The 16,078-nt window shown below is 45.5% G+C and overlaps 1 protein-coding gene across 3 annotated transcripts in view; it reads left to right on the plus strand.

Moving 5' to 3' along the window:
• The window catches only part of LOC111871421 (proton-coupled amino acid transporter-like protein CG1139), a 32,882-nt gene extending 21,315 nt beyond the window's left edge, over window positions 1–11,567 (plus strand). For 2 of the 3 annotated variants that reach the window (XM_023864520.2, XM_023864521.2), the window contains exons 2-11: window positions 2,486–2,572; window positions 3,147–3,253; window positions 3,794–3,931; window positions 4,417–4,567; window positions 5,093–5,214; window positions 5,288–5,372; window positions 6,230–6,505; window positions 6,766–6,944; window positions 7,437–7,612; window positions 9,058–11,567. In XM_023864520.2, coding sequence (XP_023720288.1) covers window positions 2,522–2,572; window positions 3,147–3,253; window positions 3,794–3,931; window positions 4,417–4,567; window positions 5,093–5,214; window positions 5,288–5,372; window positions 6,230–6,505; window positions 6,766–6,944; window positions 7,437–7,612; window positions 9,058–9,308 — 1,536 coding nt within the window. In that variant the 5' untranslated portion in view covers window positions 2,486–2,521 and the 3' untranslated portion in view covers window positions 9,309–11,567. Of the gene's footprint in view, window positions 1–2,485; window positions 2,573–3,146; window positions 3,254–3,793; window positions 3,932–4,416; window positions 4,568–5,092; window positions 5,215–5,287; window positions 5,373–6,229; window positions 6,506–6,765; window positions 6,945–7,436; window positions 7,613–9,057 lie in introns of those variants that run through there. The other variant, XM_023864522.2, reaches the window with a different exon arrangement.
• Window positions 11,568–16,078: the final 4,511 nt, after the last annotated feature.

Below are 16,078 nucleotides of genomic sequence, written 5' to 3' on the forward strand. Positions count from 1 at the left end.
TGAGCCGATTGTCTAGAAAATGTGGGAGCCTCGACGTCTCACAACCCTATGGGCCTTCACTTTTTACCATTATTATTATTTCAAAATTACCCCGAATCGCTGCGATTCAACTAGCGCTCACATTCCCAGGAAAGCCTTTCAGGGATGAAAGCAACACGACTCTGCCGTGGGGGGTTAGTTAATTCAACGGTTTCCAAAATGTGGGGCGCCTCCCCTCAGAGGAACACAAGTAGATGGTTAGAGAGGACGTCATATTCCGGGAAAGTTATATATGAAAATTAAATTAATAAGAATTGTTAAAATATCAGAGATAGATTGTTGAATTTCGTGCGTTTGTAAATCATGATAAATTGTTTTAACTTATAGAGATCTAAAATATATTCATTTTGAAAATGAAAAGTTGGAAAGATCTGTTATTTTACGCACACAGACACACAGAGTAAACAAAATGGGCGCATTAAGTTTTTGCTAAGCTAACATTTTAAAATGTGTGGAAACCACTGGGTTGCCTGACTAATAGGAAAACTACTATAACATTAAAAGCCCGCGTTCTGTTTTAATTTAAATGGAGTTTTCCACTTGTAGCCCCCCTCCCTTCTGTAGCCGTGTTTACACGCATATCGTAATGAAGTACATTATTCCAGTTTCATGAGTGGGTCTTTCCGTGATACGTTCTGTGAGGTAGTTCGATGACGTCATGAGTTCCCAGACCCCTAGAATACAAAGTCACAGCGGGTGACGGGCAGCATATGGAGTCCAGCATCTGGTGAGGTCACGCCTAAGCAACAGAGGCTTATAAAAGTCACGTATTCAGATTTCACACAATTAGCTCTTGTTCAAGAAGTGTTCTAACAACCCTGAGGCCTTCTTCAGGTCTCTTCTGTAAACTCATCGCCTGCATCTTTCTTAAATCGCCGCTGTTCTAGAGGTGTGTGTGACTATAGAAGGGGTATAGATTGTATATTGGATTTATTAATGACTCTAATTGCTTTTAATTACAGGGCCACCTCTAATCTCCACACTTTAAAATGATACTGCAAACACTAAGTCTTCTCCAGCCCGCGGTGTCTTCAACAGATGTTCCTTAGCAACGGCTTCTAACAATGGAGATTTTTCAGCTTCCTGCGCTCAGGTCCTTCATCTCCAGCAAATTTCCGGCACCTGAACTCCCTCAATTCCATCAACCCCCGCTTAGCTGGCCTGGGGTCCTCGTCATATAGCCTCGGGGCGGATCCTCCAGAGAACACCGCCCCCCAGTAGTTCTTATATTTTTGTAGGGCCTAGAAACATCCGTTTGTTGATTGGCCTATTACATAACTATGGCTGTACTCGTTGTTTGTTTCGAGGTCTGTCCCTAGCAATGGGTCTATACGTCACAATACTTACCCAGCCAAAGCACAATGGCCACTATAAGTACCACATGCTTTAACACAGAGTATATTTGTGTGTTCCGTAAGGTTGTCATAATAAAGAGCGATTAATTCCCTGAACAGCATTAACCGGTTGGGCGTTGTTATGGAGACGGAGTGTGTCCCCTGCGAGGTACGAACTGAACTCTTAACATTATTTAAATGCATTTGACTGGCATGACACCAGGGGAAACTGTTCGCGTTGGATTCAGTACTGTAGTCTCGTGGCAGCTGCACTGACAACTGTAGCTGGACGGCAGACAGCGTGTTCAGGCTTCAGACAGAAACTGCCACCCGCGTAACTTGTAAGGCAGGCCGCGCCATAGCTCAAGCGGTTAGTCGCGGCGGCCAGGGTTCGATCCCGGGTCTGGTCAAGTGGGATTTGTGGTGGACAAAGTGGCGCTGGGGCAGGGTTTCTCCGAGTACTTCGGTTTCCCCTGCCAATCTTCATTCCACCAATTGCTCCACAATCACCCTCACCTATCATCTGGGGCTGGTACAATAGGCCAGAAGTGGCCGCAGTACAAGGGACTTAGTCCCACCCCACTAGCAATAAAAGAATCTTGTAAGGACATCTATTGGTAAGCTCTAAATCACGTGGCTTGTCACCTCTGTGTTATTTCGCGATTGTTACAGAGGTGTTGGTGCTAACAAGGTATAAATGACAGAGAACAGGCGAAGGGCGCCAAGACAAACGCACACGTGACCACAATCAGAGAAGCTAGTAGTTGCTCAGCTACTGAAGATGTTCCCCTCCTTTTATGGAACCCGTTCAGTGAGTGCCTGCCGCCCCACCTTACCCGAGCGCGGTTGCGACATAAGCATAGCAAAATGCTGACGTCATAGAAAGGCACTGAAAGTTCCCAAAAATTTGTTCAGATTTTCTAAAACTTAACTAGAAAAGGCGCAAGAGAAATTCCGGGATACGAACCAAGAGTGTTAATCACTACAGCACTGTTACATGCGTCGCACTGTTCTGTCTTACTTAACGACGCTGCCAATAGCGTCGAGACGCCGCACGTCATTCACAAGAATTCTGTGCACTGTGAACTGAAAAGTTGTTTTCTTTGTTTCAGTTACCCTGTTCGGAGAAGAGTGGCCTATCTACCGATATGAGCCATAAGAACATGGCGTATTCTGGACCAACCACATCAAAGGCTGAGGTGTGTAAATTGTGGTCGGCGCAGTGACGCTCTACTATTGTGTTTCGGAGATATTCAATTCGAATATATTCTGGGACATCGCTTATCCTCACTGAGTCCCCTCATGGTTTTCGCCAGTCCCCCCTCCAAAAATTTTTGGAGAGTACATTTTTGTTTCTAATCTTATTTTGAAATTAGAATTCAGTAACCATCTGACAGTGACGTAACGTTCCACGTCATTATCTGGTGATGAATCTGTCACTACTGGGCACGCAGTAGCGTAGTTGGTTGAGACACTGTGCTACAAGCAGGAAGGTCGCGCGTTCTATTCCCGATGAGGTCATGGAATTTTTCAATTTGCCTATCTTTCCGGTCGCACTGTGGCCCTGGGGTCGACTCAGCCTCTAACAGAAATGAGTACCGGGAATCTTCCTGGGGGTAAAGGGCGGCCGGTGCATAAGGCTGACAACCTCACCGCCATCTGTGAGCCGATTGTCTAGAGAAGATGTGGGAGCCTCGACGTCTCACAACCCTATGGGCCTCCACGGTCTGTTCCCTTTTCCACGTGTAACTGCTTCTGCTTGTTTCCTTACAGGACACAGATCCTTTTCCGCAAACCGGAAGTGTGCAGCAGGAGAGGAGGAAGCAGTCTGGGACTATGACCAGCCTCAGTGCTGCCACACACGGCTTCCAAGGAAAGAGGTGAGACAGCTACATTAGTTGGGTACCGGTGAAGTAAATTTATGGTTTCAGCCTCATTTGTTTCATTCAACGAAAAAAAAATAAATAGTTTTTAAAGATCACCATGCTGTCTGTGTGTCTGTACACCTCCTCTAATTCCTGAAATCAGGAATAGTGGAGCCAGAAGAGACGGCCATTGCAATACCATATAAACATATACGTATGTGGCGAGTGACATGACGCCTGAAAATCGGAAGAATGCAGTCAGAGAAGAGCCAAAAAGAAGGCTTATCATTTTTAGGCAACGGCTCGGTAAAAGCGTTCCCACGACAACGAATACACACGTAAAAATTGAGAAGTTGCTGGATGCGTCGTTTTCTATTCAGCCCGTTTCATATCAAAGCAAAAGCAGGTGATTAGTTCTCCAAAACCCACTTTTTTAAATTCGATTTTTTAAAAAATCCAGGGAGAGGCAGGTCCATAACTTACCCTCCCCCCCTTCCACTCCCAGTGGCAATGGCGATCACTGTGGAATGTAACATTGTATTCTTGTTTTTTCAGGTTTTCTTCTCCCGAAATCAAAGTGACCACTCCCCATCCCGTGGGACTCTTCACAATAGAGCTCCCTGAGTCCAGGAAGGAGTCCAGGCTGGAGCCATTCGAGCCTCATGACCACAGGAAGGTAGCGCATCCCACAACGTGAGTGCCTCAGGAGAACCACATGACTTACCCCATAGAACAGGACCCTTCGTGACGAATCAGGAAGTTACCAGAATTTTATGGAACCAGAAGGTTCATTACCGAGTTCACAAGAGCCCGTCTCTCCTCCCCATTTTGGTCGACATCACATCGTAAGTAAACTCCATCCATTGCAGGAACGAGCATGTGTCATCGTCAGTTAATGACGTAGCCGTTACGTCATAATTCGAAAGTTACTAGATCCTGTCCACAACGCACCTCCCGTACTCACGTGCCGGTGGGAAATTCAGACACAATTACACAGGACATTTTCCTCCGTAATGTTGCCTACACACAGTGTGATGTACCCTTGTTCGTAGGGCAGATAGACAGTCTCTATTTTAATATTATCTTCCTGTCTAATCTTAGCCCTATCCAGTGGTAGTCTTGTTTTCTATACAGTTCCCATGCGTGCTATATGCCATGCCCATTGCGTCCTCTTGCAGGAACATGGAGACACTGTTCCACTTGCTGAAGGGCAGTCTTGGAACTGGAATCCTCGCCATGCCGAACGCGTTCTACCGAGCAGGCTACGTGCTAGGGGCAGCGGGCACGCTGTTCATAGGTGTCCTGTGCACGTACTGCATCCACCAGCTGGTGAGTGGCCACCCCGCGCTCCTGTCCTCAGCTCACAACTAACGTACTCTGTGCAAAGCATCCTTGAGGAGACATCATCATCAGGATATGACGTAGCTGCCTACGTCATTGTTTCAAAGTTACTATATTCTTATTTCCAACGTAAGATGGCTATACAAAATCGCCATAGCGGATATTTCGTTGAACACGCGGGACTTTTTTCCGTAAGGTTGGTTGCTGTGGGTGTGACCTATATACACAGATGCTTCAGACTGAGCTATTGTTAATCACACCTTATTTGTAACAGAGAAGCAGCGATTTCAACTAGTGGTGGTTACTATATATACCACTTGCTCTAACATCGAAAAATATCTGTAATTTACCCACAGAGCTGGTTTATGTATTTCGTATGACTCAGAATTATAATTATTATAATTATTATTGTGTACAGGTGAGCAATAACGAACCGTACGGTTTACCTTTCTGACACGCTGAAGTGTGTATGCAGGTTTCCAGTTCGATCACCATGGCAACTGACTGTTGCAGGTGAAGTGCGAGATCGAGCTGTGTAGGAGGCGGAGAATTGCCAGCCTCAATTACCCCGACACAGCGTCGGCCGCCATGGAGGACGGCCCTAGGGTGTTCCAGAAGTGCGCGCCTTACGCAGGGTGAGTTGCGTCGCGTCCATTCGATTTGTCTCTGGAACAGACTGGCCGTCACAAAGTTTCTCCTATGTTACAGTCACGTGGTCAACGCCTTCCTGATCCTCTACCAGCTGGGTACTTGCTGTGTCTACGTCGTATTTGTCTCCAGAAACATTAAGGAGGTGGGTGATGACAGCTGTCGGGGATCGATCCCTGTACTTTGAGTATATCTTCCTATCACATGACAAAGAATTTTATAAAAAAGAAATTGACGCTTTAAAAGACAGCAAAATGTAAAGTTTCCCTGTGCTTAATTTAGCAAGCCGTGAAGGCGTATGTGGACGTGGAGAAATATCATTATACCTTAAAGTTCTATCAGCAATTATTCAAACATGATGGCTTGCGTCGACTTATGAAATTTATTCGTTTCTTTATCTATGGTTTATTCAACCACCCTAATTAGTGGATACATCTGAGATAGCTCAGTCGGTATAGCGACTGGCTACGGGCTGGACAACAGACGTGTCGGAGTTCGAGTCCCGGTGGGGGCAAAAATTTTCTCTTCTCCATGTTGTCCAGACCGGCTCCAGGGTCCACCCAACCTATCCAGTGGGTACCGAGGGCTCTTTCCCCGGGGATAAAGCGGCCGGGGCGTGAATCTGACCACTCACCTCCACATAGTGCTGAGGTCAATAAAGTGTGGATCTGTATCCACTCCTCCATATGCCTTCATGGCGTAGTGCTTACTTAATTAAGCACAGGGACAGCTTCACCTTTCACTTGCTAATTAGTGGATAATGAATTGGAAAGATGTCGAAGGGACTGATGCTCCTCTAAGCTCAGGTACTATCCCAATGTATACCTGGAGGCGCCGTGGAAAACTATGGAAATCCTTATTCAGGATAGTTCGTCTCCGAGCCGAGATCTGAACCCGGGACTATCCACACGACCGCACCGATAGCTACGTTACTGCTCGTTAATTGTGACCTGACTTGTTCTCTTAGTGACCAGTTTTATGAGACACCCGTTACTGCCGCAGGTGGTGGACGAATACCATGAGACGAAGCTGGACGTGAGGCTCTACATGGTGATGCTGCTGCTGCCACTGATTCTCATCAACTGGGTGCGCAACCTCAAGCTTCTCGCGCCGTTCTCCACGCTGGCCAATCTCCTTACGTTCATCGGCTTTGGCATCACCCTGTATTACATCTTGAATGATATTCCAAATATCTCGACCAGAAATCCAATTGGGGCGGTCAGAGACTTCCCCCTCTTCTTCGGAATGGTGCTCTTCGCACTGGAAGCCATCGGCGTGGTATGTTTGGCAGTACTATACAGGGTGTTTCAGGCACTATACCGGGTGTGGCATAATATTATTGACTCTTATCCCCGAAAATGAGCACCGCTACGACCCCAGAGCCCGTATGGATATCAGTGCACGTCGCAACAATTCAGGTAGTCGCGACCAACGGTTTAAGAAACCATGTCTCATGGACTGTTACCACAGAAACGAACAGACATAAATTCATCTTGTCTGTACGGAACGACCTGTAACGTGTCTGTCTTTGTGTGCAGATCCTGCCGCTGGAGAATAATATGAAGACGCCGAAATCGTTCGGTGGCACGTTTGGGGTGCTCAACAGAGCTATGCTGCTCATCATCACCCTGTACGTGGGGATGGGATTCTTTGGGTATATCAAGTACGGCTCGGGGGCCCTCGGCAGCATCACCCTCAATCTACCGGCTGACGAAATGTGAGTCGATACTACCGCGATATTTCTAGAGTCGAAGCGATTTGCCCTTTGTGACTAATCCTCTATACTCCGAGGAAGAAGTGCAGAAGGAAAAAGGGGGCGTACGCAATAAAATGAGCAATTAAATATAAAATTATGCTTAATTTTCTCCCTTGTGAAGGAGGGTTAGAATGCTTGCGCCCTATCCTTGCGAGTAGCAGAAAGCGACGAAAAGGGAATCCGGTGCCCGGGGGTTGACTGGGTCACCCTGCCCTTGGAAGGACATAAAAACAGAAACCTAGTTCTCCAGATTGAGGGTTGGGCGCAGGGCTGACGACTTGCTCTGCAAAAGAATTACTTTTGTGAAATCCAAAGATGTGAAAACCGGACCCTATCTGGCAGAACCTTCTCAGGAAGGCTGTGGCTCAAAAGGGCCAATGTTTTGCCAGTGATGTTGATGGTGATGGTGATCAGTTTTGGAAACATACTGTAGCGATACCCGTTGTTCCACAGCCTGGCGCAGAGCGTGAGGGTGATCCTGGCAATCGCAATATTCGTGACACACGGCCTGCAGTGCTACGTCGCCGTGGACATCACGTGGAACCACTACCTGCTCACGAAATTTCAGAAACACTCACACAAGTTTGTCCTGGAATATGTCGTCAGGACCTGCCTCGTGTTGGTCACATGTGAGTTGCGATATCAGAGCGTACATTCAGTGCCTTCGGCTTCCTCTACATTTCTCTTCTTCTTCTTATACATTAAGGTAAGGTAGGGGCGCGCCATAGCTCAAGCGGTTAGTCGCTGGCTTCCCACCGCGGCGGCCCGGTGTCGATCCCGGGTCTGGTCAAGTGGGATTTGTGGTGGACAAAGTGGCGCTGGGGCAGGTTTTCTCCGAGTACTTCGGTTTCCCCTGCCAATCTTCATTCCACCAATTGCTCCACACTCACCCTCACCTATCATCTGGGGCTGGTACAATAGGCCAGAATTGGCCGCAGTCAAGGGACTTAGCCCCACCCCACTAGCAATAAAAAAAAAGGTAGTAAAGTAAAGTAAAGTAACAGACCGTGAAGACCCATGGGGTTGTGAGACGTTGAGGTTCCCACATTTTCTAGACAATCGGCTCACACATGGCGGTAAGTTTGTCAGCCTTACGCGCCGGCCGCACTTTACCACCAGGAAGATTCCTGGTACTCGTTTTTATTAGAGGCTGAGTCGACCCCAGGGCAAAAGTGAGGCTGAAAGGATTAGGTCAATTGAAAAATCCAGTAACATCATCTGAAATCGAACCCGCGACCTTGAGGCTTGTAGCATAGTGCCTCAACCAACTACGCTACCGCGTGCGCTTTTATTTAGTATGTAATATATTTAACATACCAATATCAAAATAATAACAGCATTAAAACAATAGACACAATACACAGAAATAGAAGATTGCTCGCTCGTTCGTGACCTATTGTTGCGTATGTAAGTGTTAACGCCCAAGGTAACCTGAACTGGAGCAATTAAGATCACAGACGCCATGCTTACAGGTCTCCTCTGTATCTCTCTATGGAAGGATCAGTCAGGATTGTGATTAGGCAAGAGGTATGATGGCTCCTGCTTCGGTTCCCGGCAGGGCAAGAATTTATTCTCTTATTTACAGCATCCAGTCCTGGTCTGATACCAGAGAATATTTCTCCAGGGATAAAGCGACCGGGACGTGAAGCTGACTAATCTCCACGTGGTGCCGAGGTGAAGAATGAGTGGAGCTATACCTACACTCCGCTCTATATCTTAATTAAGCACACGGACAAATTTACCATGATATTTATTTAACGATTCTGTCAGTAGTTCAGATAGTATGGCGTCAATTAGTAACTAATTAATTAGAAAATGCGTCAAAGAATTCGGTCAATTCCTAAATTGAGGTAATAACGCGGAACTTGTCTGAAGAGACTGAACAAAACCTCGAAAATATCAGTCGGTATAGTTCGTGTCCCCGGTAACACTCGTAGCAGACACTTCCCGAGTATAAATTAGAAACGTTACCGTTAGAACAAGCGTCCTCGGCATAGCAGTACGCATGCGCAGTGTGAAATAGCTTTGATGAATCTTTTGTGTCCCCATGGAAATGTATATATGTTGTTTACAGTCTTGCTGGCCGTGGCTATTCCGAACCTGGAGCTATTCATCTCTCTGTTTGGGGCGCTGTGTCTCTCTGCGCTGGGCATCGCCTTTCCGGCAATAATAGAAACCTCCACGCTCTGGTACAGCCTCAAGACGACCAGCAGTTTCTGCAGAATGCTGGCCCGCAACACCTTCCTCGTGGCCTTCAGTCTGTTCGGCCTTGTAGTAGGCACCTACACCAGCCTCTCGGGCATCATTCACACCTTCTTCACGTAAACACTCGACACGTGTGGGCTCAGATTACATGATTATCGAAAAGAGTTCATTTTGTCGAGAATACTGTGACTCTACATCCGGTAGGAAGTAATCAGTAAATGCAAGGTCCTTGATGTTGAGAGATGTGTCTCTTGTGGAAGATACTGTGACTCTACATCCGGTAGAAAGTGATCAGTTAATGCAAGGTCCTTGATGTTGAGAGATGTGTCTCTTGTGGAAGATACTGTGACTCTACATCCGGTAGGAAGTGATCAGTTAATGCAAGGTCCTTGACGTTGAGAGATGTGTCTCTTGTGGAACATACTGTGACTCTACATCCGGTAGGAAGTGATCAGTTAATGCAAGGTCCTTGACGTTGAGAGATGTGTCTCTTGTGGAACATACCGTGACTCTACATCCGGTAGGAAGTGATCAGTTAATGCAAGGTCCTTGACGTTGAGAGATGTGTCTCTTGTGGAACATACCGTGACTCTACATCCGGTAGGAAGTGATCAGTTAATGCAAGGTCCATGACGTTGAGAAATGTGTCTCTTGTGGAAGATACTGTGACTCCACATCCGATAGGAAGTGATCAGTAAATGCAAGGTCCTTGACGTTGAGAGATGTGACTCTTGTGGAAGATACTGTGACTACATTCGTTAGGAAGTGATCAGTTAATGCAAGGCTCTTGACGTTGAGAGATGTCTCTTGTGGAAGATACTGTGACTCTACATCCTCTAGGAAGTGATAACTAAATGCAAGGTCTTTGACGTTGAGAGATGTGTCTCTTGTGGAAGATACTGTGACTCTACATCCGGTAGGAAGTGATCAGTAAGTGCAAGGTACTTGACGTTGAGAGATGTGTCTCTTGAGGAAGACACTGGGCCCACATGTGGGATTTGACAGGAACCAGATTGTCACCGTTGCTAACGCACACTCATTTTATGCAGAATAAGTATTACTACTTATGCGAACCAGAAAACCAAGCTTTAAATTTATGTTCAAATATGTTATTGAAATTACGGGTGGAGGTTGTAGAGGGCTTAGAGCCTCAGGAATGTTGGGGAAGTCGAACCCTTGCTCATGTATTCCAGGACTATTCACTGATTAACGTGTAGTTTGTGTAAATAGATTAGTACAAAACATGTTTATATCAACTACAAAACCGTCGGTTCCTAAAATTTCAGGAACGTGATGCAGTGTAGTTTGGTAGACAGGTACAAAAATTTCAGACGAACTTGATGCGTCCATCTTATACCCTAAGAATTGAAGTAATTGGTTTCTATGAGACGCTAATAAATACCTATCAAACGACATGGCGTCACAACCGCTCCCAAAACTTCAAACTCAACTTAAATAAGTTTCTACTGTACAGGTAGAAATATGTAAGATTTGAGGTTTTCATGGCGGTGACTATGAAGAATGACGTCTTCTTGGATGTGGCACCGTGTAGATCTAGTGTAAACCGACGTTTCGGAGGAACGTATCACCTTCATCTTCAGGGTAGAAAAAATCGCTAGCGAGGTACCAGCGCCTGCATCCACCTGCTCACGCTGGTTCCTCGCTCGACGATTTTTCTACACTGAAGATGGAGGCGATACCTTCTTCCGAAACGTCGGTTTACACTAGATCTACACACCGCTACTTCCCAGAATACGGCATTCTTCAGGTAGAAATCTACCTCCAATTTGAATCCCTGTATTCATTTACTGCATACCAATGTATCAACAGGTGCCAAGTCAACAGGGAGATCGCGTCGTTTATTATGTAAGTTCATGCTGTTTATTTCCCCCATTTTGTCCTGTATTCCATTTCAGTCCCACGTGTTAACGAACGATACGTCGAGGCCAAATTTAAGGCCATCACCCACGAATAACAAGCACAAATGATAAATCGTAAACCGTCTCCCTTATATAATGTATATCACACTTCATATATACACATAAAAACCTCATTATTGCTCACAGAATATACACGATACACTGAAACAAAAGACTGTTCCCTCGTTCTTGACCTACTATATAACTCATGCAATGTGTAAACATTTGACAATTCGTTGCTACTGTGACCCTAGATTATGTAATGACAGTGACAAATCACGTATTTAACAAAATATTACGGAGTGAGAACTCATATTTCGATAATCGACCAACGCCCTCCCCTCATGGCAAACAAAGAACTATTTGTTTTTCATTCCTCCCTGTCCATCCACTCCAAGTCGTCCAGACCGGCTCTGGGGTCCACCCAACCTCCTGTCCAATGACTATCGGGAGCTCTTTATCCGGGGGTAAAGTGGCAAAGGCGTGAAGCTGACAACTCACCTCCAACTAGTGTCGAGGTCAAGAAAATGTTGATCTATACATCCACTCCCCCATACGCCTTCATGGCGTAGTGCTTAATTAGTTAGGCACCGGGACAACTTTACCTATTTTTTACCCTGTCCATCCATTCCTTACCACTTACATTCCAGTCTTTTAAATAATTCAACCTACATAAACGGGTTACAGCTCAGTCAATATAGTGACTATGTTACGGCCTTAACAACTGGGGCATCAGAATTACATGGCACGTAAGGACAGAGATTTATTTTTCTTCATAGCGTCCAGACCTCTAAAAAACCTTGGCCTCCTTCAGCACAGATGCCAATTTTCTCTATGTTTTGCTTTCTGGTTGCATCTCCTCACCTTGTGATCTCGTAAATCATTCTCTGAATCTCCCGGCCATTGTACGCTAGGACTTGTCACTTTTCCTCTGCTGTCTGACTTACTTTCAAACATCTTCTTAAGCAACCTTGTTTAATGCATTATATTCACTCCAACCTTCTGTTCCCGCTACCAGATCAGCGGCCTTATATTTTCCCCTCAGTTATTGGTTAGTTTAAACTGATGCTGAGTTACCGGGACATGCATCTTCTTCAAAATTTTATCTCACTTACTTAACCACTTAAAGTCCAGTGGTTACTATATGTACTATCTGCTTTAACCTACTAAAACCCTCCATTCCGCCCACACAGTGTATTTATGTGTTCCGTGTGGTTGTCACAATAAACAGCGATTATTTCCCTAAACAGCATTAACCGGTTGGGAGTTGTTATGGAGACGGAGTGTGTTCCCTGTGAGGTACGGACTTCAAGATACTAAAACTCTGCATTCTGCCCACACAGTGTATTTGTGTGTTCCGTATGGTTCTCACAGTAAACAGCGATTATTTCCCTAAACAGCATTAACCGGTTGGGCGTTGCTATGGAGACGGAGTGTGTTCCCTGTGAGGTACGGAATTCAAGATACTAAAACTCTGCATTCTGCCCACACATTGTATTTGTGTGTTCCGTATGGTTGTCACAATAAACAGCGATTATTTCTCTAAACGGCATTAACCGGTTGGGCGTTGCTATGGAGACGGAGTGTTCCCTGTGAGGTACGAACTGGATTTTATGCATTATTAGGAAGAAATTCGCAAGGAAGCAGATATTTAAGTCTTATCACTTTTGCTCGATGTCCCTGTAATAGCCTGCGCAATTATCACGCCTTGGGATACAATTTCTAAACCATTAAAAGCAATGAAAATCGCAAGGCGTAGTCATGACGTTAAAGACTTAATCGACTATCACGTGACGAAATAATTGAAACAATTATCGGCACTTAGCAACACTCGGAATATTTTTTTTTTCTTAGTTCACGCGGCAGAGTTTAATGCATGACTTCGTCTTTCGAGAATGCGCCCTACGAGTTTCCCAACGTTTCGACAAACATTTCATTTGCTACATTCAGAATTAATGGCTTGTACAAGGGTTGAAATCCCGAATCAATGATTGAAATCTGATTCATATCCCACCGTGTGAGATGCACAGGAAAACCTAGAATATTTTTAAAGACATTAACAATGAAGATGACAATAGTAATTTTTATCGAAACGCAAGAAATTCTTCAAAATTCTACGTGGCCTATTCCCAAAACCCGAAATTATACTTGAAACTAGGATCAGTATGTAGACAGATTAAAGTACGGACTGCCTTTGTCTGTGTAAAAAATATATATAGGGCATATCACTCTACTGTTTGAAGGTGTGGCGCCGGCGCTTAAATAAATTACTGGTTTTCCTTAAGTTCAAGTTTTCCACTTCATCTCATGTCTCGAAATAAAATCCATATATAATTCCAGTCCTCTTTGCTCCAGGTACAAGATTATATTATTATTATTATCCGAAATAATAAAATTTTGCAATGTGGGCGTCTCATGTTTTCGATAATTCTCAATTTTCCGTCCATATTTATGGTCAGTGTTGAACTGTCCCACCTAAATGTGACGTCACCATGTTGTAAATATTACCACTAACATTGCTATTCATCCATTTGCAGATTTTTCTCTGTTATTTTTATTTAACTTTCTTGTGTTAATTGTGTAATGTATTTTGTTAAATACATGGTGAAATACGTGTCGATATATTTCGCACATATATACATGTCTCCTAAAGGGTAAAAAGAATTAAACTTAACTTCCTTATTCCATAATTAGCAGAGATAGAGCCCCAAACTTAAAAACTCGAGTATCTGACAATGTGCTGCGTGGTCCGGGCTATATTATACCTCAGTGGGAGGTTATATGCCGGTCACGGTAACCGAGCGGTCTAAGGCATGCGCTGTCTTCGCTCGCTCGGAAGCCGGGATTGTGGGTTCGAATCCCACTCAGGGCATGGATGTTTGTGTGCGTTTTTCTGTGTTTGTCTACAGGTAGAGGCCTTGTGACGAGCTGATCACCCACCCAAGGAGTCCTACCGTATGTGTAAGATGTAGAAAAACCGAAGTGAACGGAGTTCATGGAGGTAGGCCTAGGCCTACTGGGGCTGTAGTGCCTAGGGGGGGGGAGGGAGGTTATGTACAAGTAAGAAGAATGGAGGAATAATGATTAGCAGGGGAAAAAACCGAAGAAATTCAGAGATAAAACCTGCTGTAGTGTCATTTTGTTCACCAGGAACCTAATTACCAGGTACTGAACCCGAGGCTTCGAGATCAGGAGCGAGAGCGCAACTACATGAGCTATGGCGCGGCCATCTTTTAAATAAACCCCACCCAACTTCGTGACATACATACGTGGGTCAGTTAGTGACGTAGACCGTGACGTCACCATTCCAAATTACTAGATGCTGCTTTTAACACAACTGCTGCATCCCTCTGGCGGCTGGAAACACAAACTCAGTTGCCTACGCATGGTCTGACGCAGTCGTGTCCATACTGCAGATGGACTTTATCCAGGACCAAACAGGGCAGGGCCCCTGCAGGAATCGAACACTGCTCCACTGGTCGTGAAGCCCGTAGCGCAGTTGCTATACCAACTGAGTCATTCCGGCTCATATCAGTCACAATAAAAGTCTTCTTATTAAGCCATTTAACGATGATAATTCAAATGCACGTGTCAAAGAGAGCCGAATGAGAGAGGAGGAGGTTAGTGTCGGCAGCTAAGAACTGACAAGGAAGTGGTTGCGGCCTATTTAAGTAACTATACCGAAACCTGCATTTATGGGCAGAATGAAACAACGAAGCTCACTCTGGACACTGGACACCCGACAGGCACTGGAAACGGGTACCTCAGCTGTGTTCAGTGAATATAAATCCAAATAATTTGAAAGTGAAATGAAGGATGTTGTCGCCTGACCCCGAAGGTCAGTAGAAATTCACCTAGGATTCGGAGGAAAATATTGCCTCCATATTCGGAGTCAAAACGCAACAACCTAAGCAAGAAACCAGAAAGAGGCAGCCAGGTTCTGTGGCGAAATCTCAAGGAGACTGCGTCCTAACCAGGAGGTCGCGTCCTACACAGAAGATTGCGTCCTATCCAGAAGAACGCGTCCTATACAGAAGATCGCGTCCTACACAGAAGATCGCGTTCTATTCAGGAGACTGCGTCCTAACCAGGAGATCGCGTCCTACCAGGAAGATCGCGTCCTACACAGAAGATTGCGTCCTATCCAGAAGAACGCGTCCTACCCAGAAGATCGCGTTCTATTCAGGAGATCGCCTCCTATCCAGGAGATCGCGTCCTACAAAGGAGATCGCGTCCTATCCAGGAGATCGCGTCTTACCCAGAAGATCGCGTCCTATTCAGAAAATCGCGTCCTATCCAGGAGATCCCTCATAATATCCAAGAAGGGCACATCCCAGGTGTCCTATCCAAGAGGTCACGTCCTATCCAGGAGTTGGCGTCCTCTCCAGGACGCAACGTCGCATTCAGAGGATGAATCCTTCCTAGGATATGTCCCCCCACCCATGCAGCAGGACCTGCAGACCTCTCCCACGTTGCAATGAATCCTGCATTATTCCCCTCCCACCACGCCTGGCTCCTCATTATGGCCGCGCCACAGCCCTCGACGGTCACAGTTCTGGGAGGGACGCCTTGCGGTGCTGACGTCAACACATGGGAAGGGTTCCCGCGGGCTCCGTCAGCTTGGCAGAAACCTAAGGTGAGTGAAACATAACCTGACTGTGCGTGTGATAAGGATACCTGCCCTCGGCTGATCCTAAGTGCAGAGACAGTGTCTGCTTTCATAAGACACGAAATGTTAATACAGTTTGCACGGCTTCTCTGCTATGAGCGGCAATGTATTCGGGAGTTACTCCTTTCGAATCTCGATCCTGACACCAAATGTAGTGACTGAATTATTTCATGGTTTTCGCTGGTCCCTATAAGTAAGTGTCGGGATAAAACCTCGAGAAAGCCATGATCGATTTCTTCTAAATCCTTTCTTAACCATTATTCACAAGTCATCAAATGATTCGATGCTTTGTAGAGTAGATA

The sequence above is a fragment of the Cryptotermes secundus genome, unplaced genomic scaffold (genome assembly GCF_002891405.2).
Source record: "Cryptotermes secundus unplaced genomic scaffold, Csec_1.0 scaffold261, whole genome shotgun sequence".
NCBI lineage: Eukaryota > Metazoa > Arthropoda > Insecta > Blattodea > Kalotermitidae > Cryptotermes > Cryptotermes secundus.